Source organism: Bombyx mandarina, chromosome 08 (assembly GCF_030267445.1).
Source record: "Bombyx mandarina strain Sakado chromosome 08, ASM3026744v2".
In the NCBI taxonomy this organism is placed as follows: domain Eukaryota; kingdom Metazoa; phylum Arthropoda; class Insecta; order Lepidoptera; family Bombycidae; genus Bombyx; species Bombyx mandarina.
The window spans coordinates 11,726,240-11,745,182 of NC_143215.1; the positions used below are offsets into that span (position 1 = coordinate 11,726,240).

The following is an 18,943-nucleotide window of genomic DNA, read 5'->3' on the forward strand; positions in this document are numbered from 1 at the left end:
CCTCTTGTGAGTCCGCACGGGTAGGTACCACCGCCCTGCCTATTTCTGCCGTGAAGCAGTAATGCGTTTCGGTTTGAAGGGTGGGGCAGCCTTTGTAACTTAACTAAACTTGAGACCTTAGAACTTATATCTCAAGATGGGTGGCGCATTTACGTTATAGATGTCCATTTACCATCCAGTAACCATATAACACCAGGTGGGCTGTGAGCTCGTCCTCCCATCAAGGCAATAAATAAAAATGTCAACACAAAATTTAATGAAAAAATTCACATGTTTTTTTTTTTGTTTAAACACAATAAACCTGTCTTTTGGTGTGAAGTTATAAAGAGTCTAAATTATTCCAAAAAAAAGCAAGGTACTATCATGATATTACGGTTTTGAATTGACCATTAGTTTTTTTTTTAATAAATTCAAATAGACAATACCGAACGGAAACAACCTCGAATTTACATTCACAAACGGCCAGCGCTAACTGGTTTTGGGGCCTACGTAGCAGAAGGCTGTCTAACAGCGGCCGGTGATAACGAACAAAAAGTTTTTAATGGAGTAAACAAAGGATATTATATTAAAATATTTTTTATCTGTGATTAGATTTTTTTTAATAGTGCTGTGGTTCGCCCTTTTTTTGGAATTTTTATTGTTGCTGTGCTCTGTACTCCAACAAATGTTTTAGCTGCCTAATCTGAACTACAGGTAATTAATATAATTCGATTAAGTTTAATTAGATTTTTAATTTGAAAAATACATTTTCATGCAATTTTTATTGTATTGTGAGTCTTAAGTTCTTGAGAAAATCAACAAGGAAATTTTCGCAATATTTTGTGCACATGTGTTTTTTTTTGCGCTTAATTAATACAAGGTAACCGGACTTATTTTTAATGTAGTAAGTGATACAAAAGTAAACGAAACATCCGAAGTTGTAACGTTATTATAAATTTAAGTAAGTTGTAAATTTATTTTCTCCTTTATTTAGGAGAAAATAAATTTTGAAAGCAGTTCTAATTATATCTTTATGATAAATAGAAAGAGCAGACAGAGAAACTTAGTTGAGCGCTTAACAGAGCCCATAGATACGGCGCAATTTTATTTTCTCTTTGAAACTCACTTTGAAACTTGACGTCGATACTTCAAACGCAATGCAACAACAGTTATCCTACTACCCTTCAACGCAAACTATTGTTTCTTTGCAGAAATAACCATAGAGGTCACATGACATGGCTTGTCAATTAATTCAATCTAGCGATTCGCGTAAATTACATTTTAATCGATATTAAGGCTTGTGCGCAGTTCCCATCGCGTTATATTAGTATATTTTGGTATTAATAGTAGTATTTATTAGTTTTAGTATAAGCTCGTAGACTTCAGAAAATAATAATAATATAATATTATTTAATTAAAAAATGTAGTTTGTTTTTGTTCTTATCTCGGGTATTTGTTTCCGGCACTCGTAACATACGACAAAATTCTTCGGGGCCGTTGAATGTTATTTATTGATTTTGGGGAAAAATACAAATTTTCCGCCTTCAAAGTTTCCTATTGCACTCTCAGGTTGAGCCCGTACCCTCACTTACCGCTCTGTACGAGGCTAAAACAGCCCCTTAGGCCACCCACCAGTGAATAGGTAGGAAAAAAATATTTGAAAACAAACATGTCGATCCATTGAAAGTAAGAACAACTAGAAAACAACTGTATTTGTGTGTGTAACTGTGATTTTTATTTATTGTCAGGTTAGAACACGCCACGTTAAAATTGTTATGGTCTGAATATTTTTAATTTAATTTAAATTTATGTTCAGTCAAGTATTTAATTAATAATTTCGAGGCTATCTCTCTGCAATCGACATAGCACAGGCTTTATTGTTTGTTTTTTTAAGGGATTTTATGACCTGGTAACTAAGACCTTTAGGTCATGTTAATGAAAACTTTTTTATATGAAAAATGATATTATGAAATGAAGTTGATTAATATAAAACATCGCATAAAATGACATGAAAACGAAATGAAATGAGATGAGATGAGATGAGATGATATGGGATGAAATACAATCTCAGTAAAATGGTGGTCATTTACTGAGACTTTTTCAGTGGACTTTTTAGAAGATGCCGAGAAGTTACGTCCAGCGGCTTTGTTTTATTTTCCCACATTTGTGCACTTTCACAGATACTAAACAGTTAATAAACCACCGTTATTGCACATTGAAATTTGAAGAAACACTAAATAGACAAAATAAAACAAATCACACAACTTCAATCCTCGCGTTCCCGCCAAAAATTCTAGGCCTTATTAATGACATATAAAGGTATGGCCAATTTGGGAGAACGAATAATACCAGTATTTGAGAAATTATCCTCGCGTTCCCGCCAAAAATTCTAGGCCTTATTAATGACATATAAAGGTATGGCCAATTTGGGAGAACGAATAATACCAGTATTTGAGAAATTATCGCTACATATACGTATGCTAAAGAAAACTTAAATAATGTTAATAGAAGAAAGTTTCAACACATAATTAGCATGTTCAAGAATATTGGTGCGTAAATGAATCATTTCGTCAGTAGTATTCGACAATGATGTTAAACTAATGATAATTATAGTAGACCGCATCATTTTGTGTAACGATCGATTATCGAATTATTGCCTTCCTGCAGAATATATTTTGTAAATATTTTAATTTTTAATTGAGAGATGTTTTTTTTTTAATTTCACCTTGAATAATAAACAAAAATCTGCGCTGTTTTTTATTACTTAGATTGAGAAATAATTAACACTTTATTGCACAAAGAAAACAAGTACAAGGTATAAGTATTTCCTGCCAGCGTATTCTTGAATTCGAAAGTTTAGTAGATGATATTTGTAATAGTGCATGTAAAAAAAAAAAAAATACAGTTATAATATGTTCCTACTTGTGTAATTTTTTATAATTCTCGTACGGTACATAGTATGTCCTTAATATGTCATTATTTATATTATTATATATTTTAACATAAAAGACTACGTACACATTTTTGTAACTTATTTCCACCTTTTTAACTTATTTTTAAGACTATTTGGAGACGTCTTTGTCTCAAGGTTAAGACGGTTCATGTACCCGAATTAAGCGATGCGACTGTGCCGGTGTGTAAGTCCGTAGTCAGTTGACAATTTTATTAAGGATTAGCTGACCCGGCAGACTTCGTAGTACCTCAAATAAAAGGAATCCGTCCGACGGGGGGGACATCAAAGGAGAAACAAAATTGTTATTTTTATTTAATTCCGAGCATTTTCATATTTATTTAACTTTTAAACCTTCTCTGGACTTCCACAAATAATTTAAGACCAAAATTAGCTAAATCGGTCCAGCCGTTCTCGAATTTTAGCGAGACTAACGAACAGAAATTCATTTTTATATACATATATATATATATAGATATAGACTATGTACTGAGAAAATGTTCACGAATGACTTCGACAAGGAAGGAATAACATCGTGTAATAAAAGCAAAACCACAAAAAATACAATTTGCGTATTTACTGGTTGGTATCTTGTCAGCCCACACGGATTGGTACCACCACCCAGCCTATTTCTGTTACGAAGCAATAATGCGTTTCCGTTTGAAGGATGGGGCAGACGTTGTACCATAGAATTGCGACTTAGAACTCGTATCGAGGTGGGTGGCGGAATTTACGTTTTTGGTGTTGATTGGCTCTGGAAGCCACTTAAACCTAGGGGATCCGTGAGCTATTTCAGCGGTCTAAGCGATGATATTGTGTAAAAAAATCCAATGCCGAAAAATAAAATAAAACCGTATTAATTATAGGTAAGTAGATACTATAACCCTGCTCATACCAGCCGAGAAGCTTCTGAACTGTTCTACAATACAATTAAAACTTCTCACTCGTATCTTAAGAGTAGCATCATTCGGTTTCCTTTGCCTTTGAACTCCTAACCACTTAGAACCAATTGGATCTTGTCTATTTAGCTATGGCATAAAGAACGCTATGGTAGTTTGTATATTTATTTACGAAATGTCCGTAAGCTTTAAACAGACTAAAAATCCTCGAAATGTTGTACAAATATTCTGAAGCGAAGTTTGTTTGTAAATTTGCCATAGCTCACCTCTATGAGCGATGGCAACGAATCTATTGAATCTTTTTTTTTTGTTATGCCTTAGGTTGGTGGACGAGCTCACAGCCCACCTGGTGTTAAGTGGTTACTGGAGCCCATAGACATCTACAACGTAAATGCGCCACCCACCTTGAGATATAAGTTCTAAGGCCTCAGTATAGTTACAGCGGCTGCGGCAGAAACAAGCAGCGCGGTGGTACCTACCCGTGAGGACTCACAAGACGTCCTACCACCAGTAAGAATCTCCATCAGGTGGGCTCGTCCGTCTACAAGAGTAATAAAACATACAGCGAAAATAGGTTGGGTGAGTCATTTTTTTTAAGGTTTGTGATACCATTTACGGATACCCGGTCGAGTGGGGTGAGTTGGGTGAGCCCCGGGACCTCTGATGGTCATGAGCTTCGGTGGCCACTCACAGTCAGACAGGCGATTCGTTTACATTCGAAGGTAAAAAAGCAGTATGAATAACAACTTTCGCTTCGCAGTGGTTATTGTATTTAATTTGCAAATGATACTGCAATATAATAAACAATCTAAGGTTTATAAGACTGTGTAACATTACGAAGCTTGGATGATAAGCCTCGATAAGCCACAATAACATTTCAAGGTCTCGAATGTATTGTCGTGAGCTTAAAGCACGATCGATATATTGTTTATGCAAAATTGTTTGTTTACTAAATAAAATTTACTAAATACTGCGATTTTCAAGAATAAAATGAACTATTATTATATTTTATACGAAAATACGTAAATGTAAACATTATTATAATTTTATATTAATTTATTGTTAACGATTGTGTCAGATTTTTTTATTACGTAATATGTCCAATGTTCTGAGTTATTAATTGAATTCGCATTCTTAATTAGGAGAGAGGCCTTCAAATTATTTTTAAATTATAGACGGAACGATTGCACCAAGTCTTCCGGCGTAGTAAGCGTATAAAAAATCTATTGTGTTAAAAATACAATAAAAATATGCTCATGTAGTATATTGTGCTTACACAGAAACTCGTATCGCTGAGATCATGTAAATTTATGTAATTAATAAAATTCTCTTGTTCTTAATACAAATAAGCATAAGGTATCGTAAATTTTTAGATATCTTTTAATTGGCTCTATTTCGTTCATTATTAATATAATTGAATATTTTTTACAGTTACCTCATCATGCCGGAAGAAACAATAACTTTTAGTTCAAATGAGAAATGGCGTATAAACCGGAACGTATTCGTTCTTGGTTTCGCTTTCATGATCCACTTTACGGCCTTCCACGGGACCGCCAACCTCCAGAGCTCCGTGAACAGTGACGACGGAGCCGGCACCTTCACCCTGGCTGCCATTTACTTCTCCCTGATCCTCTCGAATATATTATTACCGGCTGTTGTCATTAAGTGAGTTATTTAAGTTTTGATATTCAATAATGGTATGTTCTTTTTCAAATTCATTTCAAATTCGCTTATCTGTACTGTCGTTAGATAGTTTTTATGCTTGGGTGTCCAACATTTGTCGAAATAAATAATAGTTTAAAAAACTAACAAAATACGCTATATACGCTAAAAAATACGCTAAATAAAAAGCGTATTTTGTTAGTTTTTTTTTAAACTATTATTAATTTTTAATTTTTTAGTTGAATGTCAATTATTATTATTGTCAATCGGGGTCAAAATCACGTTCAAAGATTCCGTTACAAACATACATACGTCTGAAGCTAATAAAAATGAGGAAAAGCGGCCATGGTACACCTGAAAACTATAATACTGAGCTGGTCGCCCTTATAAAATATTTGTCATTTATTAGTTTTTATAAAACAATGAAACATTGGATTGGATGGTTTTAGTCTAGACATTTTCTTTTCAGGTGGCTTGGTTGCAAATGGACAGTGTCAATGTCCTTCATCACGTATATGCCGTTCATAGCAGCGCAGTTTTATCCGAAGTTGTATACACTAATACCAGCCGGCATGATGGTCGGCTTTGGTGGCGGACCACTCTGGTGCGCTAAATGCACTTATCTTTCTGTGGTAAGTTTTATAACTGCATTCTGGTACGTTCGACTGCTTTAATCCTCCTGGCGTCGATAATCCTCAGATCGTGGCCTCATGAGGTTTTTTTGGGAAAATACAAACTTAGTCTGGCCATAAATACTGTTACAAAGGAAAACAAAAATAATTCTATGGCAAATAACATTTATTACTTTTACAGTGTATTAGTTTAATACATAAATATAAAACAATTATATATACTTTATATAAAAAGCTTTTTCGAAGTGGTCTCCATTGGCTGCAATACAGTCCTTTAAACGTTGAGGCCAGTTATCAATAGAAGCACGCACTCTTTCCGTGGGAAAAATTTTCACTGCCAATCGTACGGATTGTTTTAAGCAAGCCGTACTCTCTAAAACTGACCATAAATCATAATCCAGCGGATTAAGATCGGGACTAGACGACGGACAGTCTTCAGCTCTGATGAAGTCCGAAACGTTCGTTTCCATCCAAGACTGCGTAGACCGAGCTTTATGACCTCGCCGAGTCTTGCTGGAAGGACCATTCTTGATTATTGAACATGGTGTTGTTAAGGGGCTTCACTACCTTCTCAAGAATGGTATCTTGATGCGCTTGTGCCGATGTTTTGATACCTTTTTCACAAAAGTATGGCCCAGTCACTCCTTCATAGCTAATACCCCACCAAACCATCACTGAAGTCGGATAGTGCCCACGTTGCACTCTGTCGACTAATTGGGAAGCTTCCTTAGAGCTTTGAGCATAAATACGGTCATTTTGTTTGTTAAAATGTTGCTCCATTGTAAAAAATTTCTCATCCGTAAACAAAATTTTTCTATGACCTCCCTTTGCGTACCGCTTCAGTAGTTGTTTCGATTTTACCACCCTATTCTTTTTTAAATTATCAGTTAAGAAATGGCCAGTACGTCTCTTATAAAATACGCGACATGGTTCTAGGTGCTACCTTCATCTCCCGAGATAAAATCTTTTGCTTTCGGACAGGATTTCTTCCAATTCTTTCCCTTACTGCTTTGACCACCTTTTTCGTACGAACACTACGTGGACTGCCAGATCTTTTTTTGTCACAAACAGAGGAGGTCTCATTGCACCTATTAATAGCTCGGTACACAAACATTTTACTAATACCAAGCGTATGGAGTTTTAAAAATTGCATTTGGCTCCATACCTACTTTGTGTAATGCAATCACAGCGATTCGATTCTCTTTATCACCCCACTCCATTTTAATATCGCAAAATATTGTACATTGTATTGGCGCCAAAATGAGAAAACTCAATGAGCAATCATATAAAAATGACAGATTCCAAATTCAAATGTAATATTTTGTTTATTTTTAATTGTAACAGTATTTATGGCCAGACTAAGTATAGTGGGTTCCAGCGTCCTTCCACGGTAGTGCTTTTGGAAGAGATTTAGTTCTTCGACGCCGCTGAAGCCTTATTTGGGTCCGGCTGATTTACCGCCGCTAGACATTCGGCATTGACAGTTTTACGATAGAAAAGTCGAAATCCAACTCAACCCTCCTCTTTTCTCATCCGGGCTTGAGACTGGCATTGGCAGAGTTAACGTAACGGTACGCTCGACTGCTTTACACTTAGGCTTTTCAGTACTTAGACTTGTTACAATTATGTAGTATCATGGGTACTATTCACTACTGGTGGTAGGACCTCTTGTGAGTCCACGCGGGTAGGTACCACCACCCTGCCTATTTCTGCCGTGAAGCAGTAATGCGTTTCGGTTTGAAGGGTAGGGCAATACATGCGACTTTAGAACATATATCTCAAGGTGCGTGGCGCATTTACGTTGTAGATGTCTATGGGCTCCAGTAACCACTTAACACCAGGTGGGCTGTGAGCTCGTCCACCCATCTAAGAAATAAAAAAAACTTGGTTGAATTGAACGGGCTGCTGCTATTAAAAATTTGCAGGTTTATTTTCACTTGAGAAATGAATATAAAAATAATTAAACTGCCTGATACAAGTTCAATTGATTTATCTCGCCAATCGAAGCGAATGCTTGTTATGGAGGTACTTATTATCAGAACAATCGGTACCTGACCGTCCGATTTCAATGCCGTCACAGTGGCTTTGTTTGAGACGAATACACCGGACGTCTTATCCTTTTGACATCAAGATATTTTTGTGACTTCATAAGAATACTATCAGCAAAACATTGAAAATTAATAATGGATTTATTTTTAGGGCTCCCGATACAGTTAAATTGTTTCAATTTATGTCACCTTTTTGGAAAAAAAAAGTTTAAATTGTGTGTCTTTTCTTTCTGGTCATTGATCCTTGTAAACATAGCTTTGGTTTGTCAGGCAGTGGAGGTGATATGGGTGTATTAACACATAATTGAAAATGTTCTAGTCACTTCTAACACAATATGATTGAGTTCAATTTTAGGCCCCTAATGGTGGACGCCTCGAAACACGATCCTACAGCATATGACATTATTTATCTGCTTGAAGAATTGTTGACCTAAATCCGTAATAACGTTTGCTTTAAACATAATTATAAATCCATATATATAAAAATGAATTGCTGTTCGTTAGTCTCGCTAAAACTCGAAAGCGGCTGGGCCGATTTGGCTAAATTTGGTCTTGAATTATTTGTGAAAGTCCAGAGAAGGCTTAAAAGGTAGATATATATGAAAATGCTCTTAATTTAATAAAAATAACAATTTTATTTTCCCTTTGATGTGTCCCTCGTCGGACGGATTCCTTTTGTTTGTTTTAAGTTTATTTTATACAAAAGTTTAGATCTTTTATTTATCGATTGAGGCACTACAAAGTCTGCCGGGTCAGCTAGTTTCGAATAAACATTGCGATTGAAAGTCACAACAAAACACAAATCTGTGAACACAATAAAGTATATCAATGCTCGTAAAAATTAGATCCACTTAGAATCTAATAATACGTTGTCAGAGATTTCTAGCTTATAAGGTGAGAGAGATACCCGAAGAGATGTTCTGACTGTTTTCTGACCTGTTCTTCGATGTATTTTTAAAACATTTATTGCACAGTCAAGTTACGTTTCAAATAAGTGCGTCATGTATTTGAGTGTGAATGTCGTATAATCATAAGTTAAGTCAGGCACCGTCCTCGTCGAACCCGTCGCTTGCGCCGAAGGGCTCGACGAGCGAATTAGCCCATAGACACAGCCCACTGAGTTTCTCACCGGATCTTCTCAGTGGGTCGCGTTTCCGATCCGGTGGTAGATTCTGCGAAGCACTGCTCTTGCTAGGGTCAGTTTTAGCAACTCTCCGGTTTGAGTCCCGTGAGCTCACCTACAAACGTTAGGGCGAAGCTGAAATAGCCTCTCAAGGCTATCAGCATAGGTAGGGAAAAAAAAGAAAAAAAAACTTAAAAAAAACTTAAAATTGAACCTCGTGTTTATTTCGTTCACCTCATTTTCGCGCTATAAAGTGTCCGACATTTCGAATAATTTATAGTTTTTGTGTTCACGGAAATGTCAGAAATTATGCACTGAAAAAATCGGATTGAGGTCTTGTTGTTGAATTTCCTTTAAAAATCGTTTCAGATATCCGAACCGTATTCTAAATTATCAGGAATTCCAGCTGAAGTTTTGGTGGTGAGGTTCTTCGGGCTGTTCTTCATGTTCTACCAGATGGCGCAGATATGGGGAAACCTTATATCTTCTGCGAGTAAGCATTTTATCCCATTTATACGTTTTCCCTTTATTTTTTTCAGATTACATAAATTCTGGTTATACCTATTTAGCTTAGCTATTGTGAAAACTGACGTAAATTTTATAGTTACTACTAATACTAAATACTATAATATTATGAATGCGAAAGTGAGTTTTATGTTATTCTTTCACGTCTTAACTATCTATCCTATGATTAATAAAATTTATAGAGACATTATCAGGGGTGGGATTTTACATAAAAAAGTAAACTCCCCGATCTTTATTTCGTCTATCACAACGCGAGCTAAGTTGCGTGCAAGGTTTAGCTCTGAATACAGTTCACTAAATTATTTTTTGCATGACAATAAAATCATTGCTTGACAAAACCTTGAGAGTAGGTCAATTAAGCCAATACAAAAAAAAAACCATGTTTGACATTTCCCGAGTTCGTTTTTTCCTCAATAAGTAATTGCAAAATTTAATACATTCATGGAACAAATTAAGCTAAGTATCCTTAGGCAAACACGGAAAAGGCGATAAAATTGGTAATCCAGAAAATTCTTCACAATCGCTATCGCGCAAAACTTTTGAAATAGAAGTTCAAAGCATACGTTTTTGATATGACTGGCATTAAATGTTATTTGGACACGACGAATACGGCGTGTACTAATTAACAGATATTTTTATAAACTTCGGAAAACAATGTTGAATATAATAATAATATGACATCGTATGTGATGAATTATTTATTTATTTATTTTAGTCTTCTTACAAACTAACATTAGAATCAAAACATTTGTAAGGTAATATTAACTAAGTAACTTCTAGCAACAACTACAAAACGCTGCAAACCATCATGGACTATATCCATTAATAGAAATTTATTAGAATGACACCAACCCATATCTTTCCGTGGGTGTCGTAAAAGCCAACTAAGGGATTGGACAGCACCACTTTCTAAGTATTATGGTGGGATACTGCAATTGCTTTTAATTATTGGCCGTATTATACCTACTTGCTATATCTACTTATTTCTTCCGTCAAGCGATCATTCCAGTTAAGGGTGAGATATCCGTTATCCCATGCAACTGAGATTTCGACTCTATGTCCTTGTAACATTGTCTCGCCGAACATCTAGTGGGCCGTGTGTTCATTAACTTACATATTGTAACTAGTGAAATCCAGCACACTTTGCTGGCTAATCTTGGATTTCACTTTGCTACCAAACTTCTTAATTTCACAGAGGTCAATCTGTCGATTTACTAAAAGCGGTTTCGGGGTCTTTTGTAAACATTTAGAATTATTTATACACAAGCGGCCCGCTCCGGCTCTGCTCGGTCAAAACCAAAAATTCAACGACATTTGACGTTGTTTTATTTTTTTAAATAAAAGAACACTTATTGCGGCATAACTATAATAGTTAGACATATGCTGTCGCGACACTTTTTGTAAATAATAATGTGTTCTACAAAGTCGTAGTACATTATTTTATTCTATCATCAATAGTTTTCGCAGGGCACGCGATTTAAAGAATATTTTATAGATATTTTTTTTACATCTTGGGTTACATTATTGTAGTTTTAGTAAGGATCCCTAATTTTTTCAAACAGTGAAATAATTTTTCAAATCGGTTCAGTAGTTTCGGAGCCTATTCAATACAAACAAACAAACAAACAAGTCTTTCCTCTTTATAATATTAGTATAGATTTAGAATTTCCAAGATAAAATCATGTTTGTCCTTCTCTTTTCAGTTTTATCGTCATCTCTAGGAGAGGCGCCGTTCTTGAACGAAACTATTCCGTCTACTGCGATGACGCTGATCACTAACGCCTCCGAAATACCGCCTCTTGACTTTAGAGCCACATGCGGAGCTAACTTCTGCAGCAGCAGTGCTTCACACGTAAGGGGTAAACTTAACAGAACGAGTAGTGAAGCTTTTCGAGTTAATACTCCAACTTCCTCATGTCTGTTGTAGAAGGATTCTCATCTTATCTCTTCTTAATAATTCATATTGGGTTTCGTCAACCAGGGAAACTAGTACGACATTTTAGAAAAAGAAAAACAAATATATACGTTTTCTGAGCCCAAACGTACATTTGTATGTACAACCAGATTGCCTATTCTCTGCACCGAAGTAGTTGTGTGTTCTCATTTGACCCCTTCAAAGCATAGCCACTATAAAATTGTAGGTTTAAACGGTAGGCAGCGGCTTGGCTCTGTCCCTAACATTGCTGACGTCCATGAGTGACAGTAACCACTTACCACTCAAGTGGGCCGTACACTCGTACGCCTTCAATGGCAATTAAAAAATGCATTGAGCCTTCGAAGACATAGTTTAATGCTTTGATGTCTATAGGCTGCTATAGTCCCAAATATTGCTTTTATTTCTGGCCGGAGTTTTTGTGAAAGGTATCTGAAGTCAGGGTGTACATATTGGTCGTTTTCTCAAATGTAGGTTTGCGGTATATATGACATAACACTACACAAGGGAAGGATCTAGCTTTGCTGCCGCTGACTGTGCTTTGAACTTTTAATTGTCTTCTGATTAATAGCCTATTGTCATCGAAACGCTATGACTGTGATATTTCTAGATCCAAATTAATATTATTTACACATTTGGGACTTGGTTCGGTGAAACGAAAAAAGCGACACTAAAAAGAGATGGAAATATACATCTACAAGATATAGCTTGTGAGTAGGAGATAGAATGCTCCTACCACAGCTCACTTGTTTTTTATTAAACAATCTCTCTACTGATGTGAACCTAAATTTTGGAGCTTTTTATAAACATTATGGCTGGACTTTATTCAGGGTAACAGTAACCTCAAGCCACCTTCCACTGCGAAGATCAACTTGATAGCCGGCGTGTATCTCGCGTGCATGGCCATTGCTGTTCTTCTAGTTGCTGTAGGAGTCGACGCACTAACCAGGTTATAACTCAACACATATACACTTAAAATCGTTTTATATAGGTTCAATATGGACAATATTGTGGCGACAACTATCATAGATTAGAAAGTAATTTTTCGAAATAATTTTTTCTAACCATTTTCTAAATAAACCTGCTAGTACAGAATAACATTATTAAAACAGACCAAAACTTCTAATTTGTGGAAGATATTCTCTTTACCGTTTTCCAAAAGTATTGCTGGTGGTAGGAGCTCTTGTGAACCGTCTACTTACTTGTGTTCGAGCGTTAGACTCTAAGACGGATATTCGGTGCTGTGCAGGAAAACGAGATATGAGGACGCGCTATAACCAAGAGTTGTATGATATTTACAAAGATCCTAATATTATAACAACTATAAAAATTGGACGCCTACGATGGGCAGGACATGTGGTTCGAATGGAGAGTACCAGAATGCCGAGAAAATTTCTCTATGGCAAACCAGAGGGCCGCAGAAGTCATGGCAGACCCAAACTCCGATGGTTGGATGGCGTGGAGCGCGACCTCAAAAATATCGGCGTCAAGAACTGGAAGGAAAAAGCCCTGAACAGAGCAGTCTGGAGAGACATACTGGACCAGGCGAAGGCCCACCCTGGGCTGTAAGGCCTAAGATGAGGAGCTCTTGTGAGTCCGCACTGATAGGTACCACCGCCCTGCCTATTTCTGCCGTGAAGCAGCAATGCGTTTTGGTTTGAAGGACGGGGCAGCCGTTGTAACTATACTGAGACCTTAGAACTTATATCTCAAGGTGGGTGGCGCATTTACGTTGTAGATGTCTATGGGCCCCAGTGACCACCTAACATTAGGTGGGCTGCGAGCTCGTCACCCATCTAAAAAAAAGTCTATGGCCCTTAGTATCCATTTGTTGTGATATGAACGGTGAGCTCATTTGTCGGACAAACGAGAAAAAGAGCTGATATTTCGTGATTTTTTTTAATAAATAATATACCGTTTGGAACCTATTTTTACAATATTAGTAGCAATCAAGTTAATATTAAAATCTAATACCTAGGTACACATCAGGTCGTACTCCCGCAAGTCGCGGTAAGTCCGGTCTCCAACTTCTGGCGGTAACGCTGCGTCAGCTCAGGCACAAGTACCAGCTTCTGTTGCTGCCCGTCATAGGGTACATCGGAGCCGAACAAGCTTTCATGGCTGCGGACTTTACACAGGTAAGATATAGATAGCATCCTCAAGTAATAAATAATAGTTTAAAAAACTAACAAAATACGCTTTTATAAAAAATAAAAATTTAATAAATTTGAATAAAAAATAGTGTGAAGTGTGTAGAAAAAAGTGATTTTTTTTTGTAAAAAAAAGCGTGAGGTGCACGGTATCAGTAGTTATAAATATTTTATAATATGAACAGATATGAGTAAAAGGGTTATTCTGATAATATCCTGAAAAGCACCCCACGCTTTTTTACAATAAAATCATTTTTTCTTATACTATTTTTAATTGAATTTAAAAAAAAAATATATTATTTATAAAAGCGTTAGTTTGGTATATTTTGTTAGTTTTTTAAACTATTATTTATTTTTCATTTTTTAGTTGAGTAGTGCTGCTTATGAGCATAGATAATGCCAAGACCACAGCTAAGTCACTGCTTGCCGTTGAAGACTTTTAAACTTAGAAAAAGAGCATTTCGCAACGGTCGCTAATACGACCATCTTGAATTTTTCTATGGCGATGAGGTCATGTGTTCTGGCTTGCTAGGATGAACAGACGTTATACAAAACAGTCGAGATTTCGACTTCATGATTGGAGGTGGGGTATAAACGATGTGGTGCGGGCTTTGGTATGCTTTGTGGCTGTCTTCGATACCGCTCGATCTAATAACAGTTTAAGCACAAACATACATTAATCTATAATTTAATACGTGAAGCAAAAACTTTGTACCCCTTTTTACGAAAATTGCGCGGACGGAGAAGTATGAAATTTCCCACTTATAAAGAATATAGAGAAGAAGTGTAGAATGCTAACATTTTTTTAAAATTATGCGTAAAAATACATTCAATCAATAAAGACAACATTACACACACTACCATGTATTTGACACACACACATATAAGTACTCTTGTTTATTGTCAAACTTTTCTTATTGCTTAAAGTGTGTAGTCAAATTGAGAATAGGTTAATGTTCTTTTATCTTGAATATTACGAGTATTTGTCTATAGTGTAGTCTTGGCGAAATCTGTGACTATAGATTTTAATTAATTATAGTCGAATTTCGACTACTGCGGGAACACTATAGTAGAATTATTTTGTTCGTGCAGTTTGGGTCATAAAAAATCGGAGCGGTGCAGCGAGTATTTCGCTCTCTCTTCCACTCACAAGCCTTATGGACGGGCATAGTGTAGCGCATTATTGTTGTCGATAGGCGTTGTCGATAGTGTATTTAGTTTTGTCATTTTGCGGGTTAGTGATAAAAATGAAAGAAAAAATCACTAATCGAACACTTACACCACATATCGCCGCAGCAAGTTAACGAGAACGGCAGAAATTAACACTTTGTAACTTTTCGGGATCTATTCTCATTTCAGTGAAAATATTTAACACATTGTTGATGCTAAAAAGCAAAATATTTGAATAAATTCTGCCGTTTTGGTACAAAACAAAGGAGTAGCCATTGTGTCACTAAAGAAATTCAGAGAGCGAATGCACAAAATCACATTTCTCTTCGACATATGTACTATAATTTGCAGGTAGGTACAACAAATGACTCATAACATAGCAATGTCTCACCACCCTTCGTATACCACCCCGTTTTTATTGATAATGTCGATCGATTTTTGTGTTTATCGATAATGGCGTTGCGTCCGCGCAACATGCTCACCGCCCTAGCCGGGCTATGTTTTATGACCCAAGCTGCACGGACAAAATAATTCTACTATAGTTATTTTTATTATGAATTAGATTGTTTAATAAATAAATAAGATGTTTCATTACTACATATAATAAAATAGAATTTGTATGCGACAGGCTTATGTGGGCTGTGCCTACGGTATTAGTAACATTGGATTCGTGATGATCTGCTTCGGAGCTTGGAATGCAATAGCCGCGCCCTTAGCCGGAGCACTCGTCAAGACGACAGGCCGGTATCCGGTCATGGTCACTGCTCTGGTAAGTAGAAGTCTCCAGATTAAACACAAGGACGTAAAATAATTACTGACGAATCCGTTTAAAAAGAGTTCCTTGTCAATACAACATCGAACCGCTTCTGATGCTATGAAGTACTAGATAATAATGGAATTACCTAATATGCAAAATGTTGGGTTAGGACATCATTGTCACAGAGGTGCTCGAAAGATAAACATTTTTTTCTACGCAGTCCCATCCATTTGTACCCGTTTTTAAAAATATGAATAGAAAAACTTCAAGGAGTCTTTTTTTGATTTTTGTGATCAAACACCCAAAGGCCTTTAGACTATGAGTTTCAAGTGGATATAAGTTAGATATATACTAGAGTGGATGATAGAGTGCAGTTTTCTTTTGAAGGTTTTAAATCTGTGTACCTTAACCGTGCTGCTGCTCTGGAGACCGAACCCTGATCAGTGGCTGGTGTTCTACGGCCTCGCTGCCGTGTGGGGAGCCGCTGATGCTGTTTGGCTCGTGCAAGTTAATGGTAAGACTAACTCACGGGGTTTTTAATTTACTGAGTGTTTCGCCGGTGCTTTCCATGGGTCTGATTCAGTGGTAGATTCAGCGAAAAACTGCTCTTGCTTAGTGTCAGTGAATCTTCTCAGGTTGACTCCTGTGACTTCACTTACTAGTCCGCGCATAGTTAGAATTAGCCCTTTAGGCTATCGATGATTAGGTAGGGGAAAAAGAGATCAGGTACTGCTCGGTACCCGTTCATGAATATTTGCCCAAGGGAAGCGAACCCACGATTATCGAATAATATGTATGATTTAACGAAATCATATTAATGTAATAATTATAAAAGGTAGGGTACGGAAAATTTTCATGGAAAAATTATCGTGTGCTTTTTAAAATTTACTTTTCTTAATAAAATTTGAACCTTCATTTGTTTATAGTTGTTCACGGCAAGTCTGTATTATGTAGGTACGTCGGCTTCTTTAATTAAGATATAATGTCGAAGGATCCCGCCCTTCAGACCCAAAAGACTGCTATGTAGATATAAGCAGGAGGGAGGTACTTATCGATGCGAGCATATACTTTGCTTTCAGCTCTATCCGGCATCCTATTTCCCGGTCACGAGGAAGCTGCATATTCTAACTTCAGATTGTGGGAAGCGACCGGTAGTGTTCTGGCTTACGGCAGCGCTCCGTACCTTTGCGTTAGAACCAGGTAAAATTGTTTAACCTAAAGATTTCTAAGTTGTATGTAGTCAGGTAGCATTTAGAGTCGTCGTGGCCTAAAGGATAAGACGGCGAGTGTGCTCGTGTCGAGTGACGCGTTTGTGTTGGTGTTCGAATCCCGCAGGCAGGTATAAATTTTTCCACGTTAAATGAATGATTAATGGTGTTCGGCTCTCCATCCACTTCTTATCATAAATGAGGCCGTCAGCGCAAAAGTGGCCTAAGCTTACCATAGTTATTATGGAGCAATGAGGCTTAAGTTTTCTTGAATTGGAATTTAAGTAGGCAAAAAAACAATACACGCAAATAATGTTTACAAAGCCGTCTGTTATCTATGGGTGAAACTATGGTTAGGCTGGTTTTTCATCAAAATTTATTATATTTGAAATATATTGCAATATACATGTAAGCGTTATTATAAAAAGTTGTGGGTTAGGCCATTTTTGCGCTAATGGTCTCAAATTATAAATTATAATAAAATATAATCATCACTACATAGTATAAAACAAAATCGCTTTCTCTGTCCCTATATCTGTCTGTCCCTATGTATGCTTAAACCTTTAAAACTACGCAACGGATTTTGATGCGGTTTTTTTTAATAGATAGAGTGATTGAAGAGGAAGGTTTATATGCATAATAACATCCATTAAATAGTGGAGAAATCAATAATAAATTACAGTTTCCGAAGCGAAGCGAGGGCGGGTCGCTAGTTAAATATAATTTGACAATTCAACTTCATGTATCAAGGTGGGTGACAGCGTATCATCATTTCTATGGTCTCTTATTGAGCACTAGGCAGGCAGAGAAAACAAAAGCAATTTTATAGGTGACCATAGCAGTAATGATACGCTGCAGAGTAGCAGACCCAAGCTACTACTTACCGTTAAATAACAGAAGGTAATAGGGTTGTAGAGAAATCAAATTGTCTTTTGATTTACAGATTGCAAATATTGCTCGGTCTATTAATAGTCGGCTTCACTGGTTACACGATAATAGAGCTGATGGAGTATAGAGTGAAAAGGGCGCACCACCCCGAGAGGAATTTCGAACTGGTCGACAAAAAAGAAGATCTGGGACCATTTTAATATTAAGTTACAAATTTAGCAGCTCTCTTTAATGCTATGTTTTCAATGTATCATAATAGTATAATTATGGCAAATAAAATATTGATTTTGAAATGCGTTTTAAATGACTGTTTATTGAGTTTTTATTGCCTTTACTGATTTATTTTTTTATTGCTTAGTTGGGTGGACGAGCTCACAGTCCACCTGATGTTAAGTGGTTACTGGAGTCCATAGATACGTACAACGTAAATGCGCCACCCACCTCAAGATATAAGTTCTAAAGTCTCAGTATAGTTACAGCGGCTGCCCCGCCCTTCAAGCCGAAATGTATTACTGCTTCACGGCAGAAATAGGCAGGGTGATGGTACCTACCCGTGCGGACTCACAAGAGGTCCTACCACCAGTATGATAGACACTGTTTATAAAATAAGTTTATGTATATAAAAGCTTCGAACGATAATGTACGGACCGCATCCCTTCTAATTGAGCCCGTGCTCAGCTACCACTCCACCACCACTCCCGGGGAAGCTGAAGAAACCTTCGGATCACCAGTTATCCTTTTATTCTTTATTAATATAAAAACCACAGACACAGTTGGTATATCGAACAATTACACCTACTCGGTAAGTAGCAAGCTCGGTCCTTTGTAAGAATCCTTTAAAATGTATTAACTTGTATGATAGTGCTATAATAAAATATCTCAGTGGCACTTTACATCCTGTTACGTCTCCTACATTGCCTGTTCATATATTCTTTACATTAAAAATGGTAAAAATAGGTATAAACTAGTTAAATGTTCTATGGAACATGTACCAGTGCCTATGTGTTTTGGTTTATGAG

General features: G+C 36.6%; 1 protein-coding gene across 2 annotated transcripts; it reads left to right on the forward strand.

Moving 5' to 3' along the window:
• Positions 1–494: 494 nt before the first annotated feature.
• On the forward strand, positions 495–18,217 carry LOC114242963 (UNC93-like protein). Of its 2 annotated transcripts, none has more exons than XM_089729552.1 (11): positions 495–693; positions 5,260–5,493; positions 5,960–6,122; positions 9,663–9,786; positions 11,522–11,670; positions 12,582–12,700; positions 13,730–13,889; positions 15,700–15,840; positions 16,216–16,342; positions 16,908–17,028; positions 17,980–18,217. In XM_089729552.1, the coding sequence occupies exons 2-11, from the start codon at positions 5,270–5,272 to the stop codon at positions 18,122–18,124; spliced, it is 1,473 nt and encodes a 490-aa protein (XP_089585678.1). In that variant the 5' UTR covers positions 495–693; positions 5,260–5,269; the 3' UTR covers positions 18,125–18,217. The 2 variants fall into 2 exon arrangements, with proteins under 2 accessions (XP_089585678.1, XP_089585679.1); XM_089729553.1 differs by lacking the exon at positions 495–693 and adding an exon at positions 4,265–4,407.
• Positions 18,218–18,943: the final 726 nt, after the last annotated feature.

Bases quoted from the DNA above. Each gene is read 5' to 3' on its own strand.
- LOC114242963 (XM_089729552.1), top strand. From the start codon at position 5,270: ATGCCGGAAGAAACAATAACTTTTAGTTCAAATGAGAAATGGCGTATA. The intron at 9,787-11,521 runs GTAAGCATTTTA...TTCTCTTTTCAG, and splicing joins AAACCTTATATCTTCTGCGA to TTTTATCGTCATCTCTAGGA. The intron at 16,343-16,907 runs GTAAGACTAACT...CTTTGCTTTCAG, and splicing joins TTGGCTCGTGCAAGTTAATG to CTCTATCCGGCATCCTATTT.